The sequence below is a fragment of the Penaeus monodon genome, chromosome 23, assembly GCF_015228065.2.
Source record: "Penaeus monodon isolate SGIC_2016 chromosome 23, NSTDA_Pmon_1, whole genome shotgun sequence".
NCBI lineage: Eukaryota > Metazoa > Arthropoda > Malacostraca > Decapoda > Penaeidae > Penaeus > Penaeus monodon.
In genome coordinates, this window is record NC_051408.1 from 17753328 (window position 1) to 17754326 (window position 999).

Consider the following 999-nt stretch of genomic DNA (forward strand, 5'->3'; position numbering starts at 1 on the left):
CCCTTCACTCATATATGTAATTATTTCCAGGTTGTAGCATCTCGATTACGTTCCAACCAGAGAGCGTGGGAAGCTCTGAAACAGTGCCCGCTTACAAAGTCTCTTGTAGAGGCTGCGCGGACTCATCCCCGCTTAGCTGCAAATGCTTGCTGTCTATTTAGGAATTCACAGAATGAACATGAATCTCCTAAAATGAAGTCTAGGTAGGTCAGCTTCCGAATTAAGTTGTCAACTATTTTTATCTCCATTCTTTCTGATAGCATCAGTATATTTACAGGCGAAAACTAACTTCCCTTTTTTTCTGCGTGTTATATATATTTACAGTAATTAACCTAGTAACTGTGACATACAGAGCTATTAGCTAGTTGCTGCCCCATGCAAGCTCCTCCTTGGGGAAATCCATATGCACAAGTATAGGGTTGAATTTTTCTTTCACTCTTTCAATTCCAAGTGACACTTTCTTTACACACTAGTAAAGGAAATATTTTTTGCAAGAAGATATAATTTGAAAGAATGTGTCTTCAAGAGTTGATCATGTGTATTTGTGTGTTTTTGATAAGTAGTTGTTACCTGCAGTAATAATTTTTTATGTATACAACTTAGGTGCATACCATTTTAACTCACTCAGTGTTACATTTCTTCATTTTGTAGAATCTATATTCATTTGTGTTTTTCTTTTCAAGATTTAAGTCATCTGTGTTGATTCGTCGTGACTGCGCCTACGATGATGGGGGAGGAAGTGGGCCGTGTGGTGATGCTTCCTTGCCTGGGACAAGACATTGTATACGGCACATTATGTACAATGTGGACCAGCAGTTGTTCACCCATTGTACTGCTCGGCACTCGGATAACACACCTTGTCGTATCCCGGTGTTCGATGTGTGTCATGAGCTTCCACTCTGTCCCCAGCATAGCGTGAGGGTGAGTTGAAAGAGAGTCATCTTTACTGCTCTCTTAAGGAGAAGTGTTTTTAGAAAGAGTTTAGAGAAGGAGATCCAA

At 39.9% G+C, this 999-nt stretch overlaps 1 protein-coding gene across 1 annotated transcript in view; it reads left to right on the forward strand.

Annotated features, from left to right (window-relative positions):
- LOC119587848 overlaps positions 1-999 on the forward strand; it is a gene marked incomplete in the record, with an annotated part of 22467 nt that overhangs the window by 19001 nt on the left and 2467 nt on the right. The window contains 2 exon segments of the mRNA XM_037936551.1: positions 31-203; positions 684-921. Of these exon segments, the coding sequence (XP_037792479.1) occupies positions 31-203; positions 684-921 (411 nt within the window).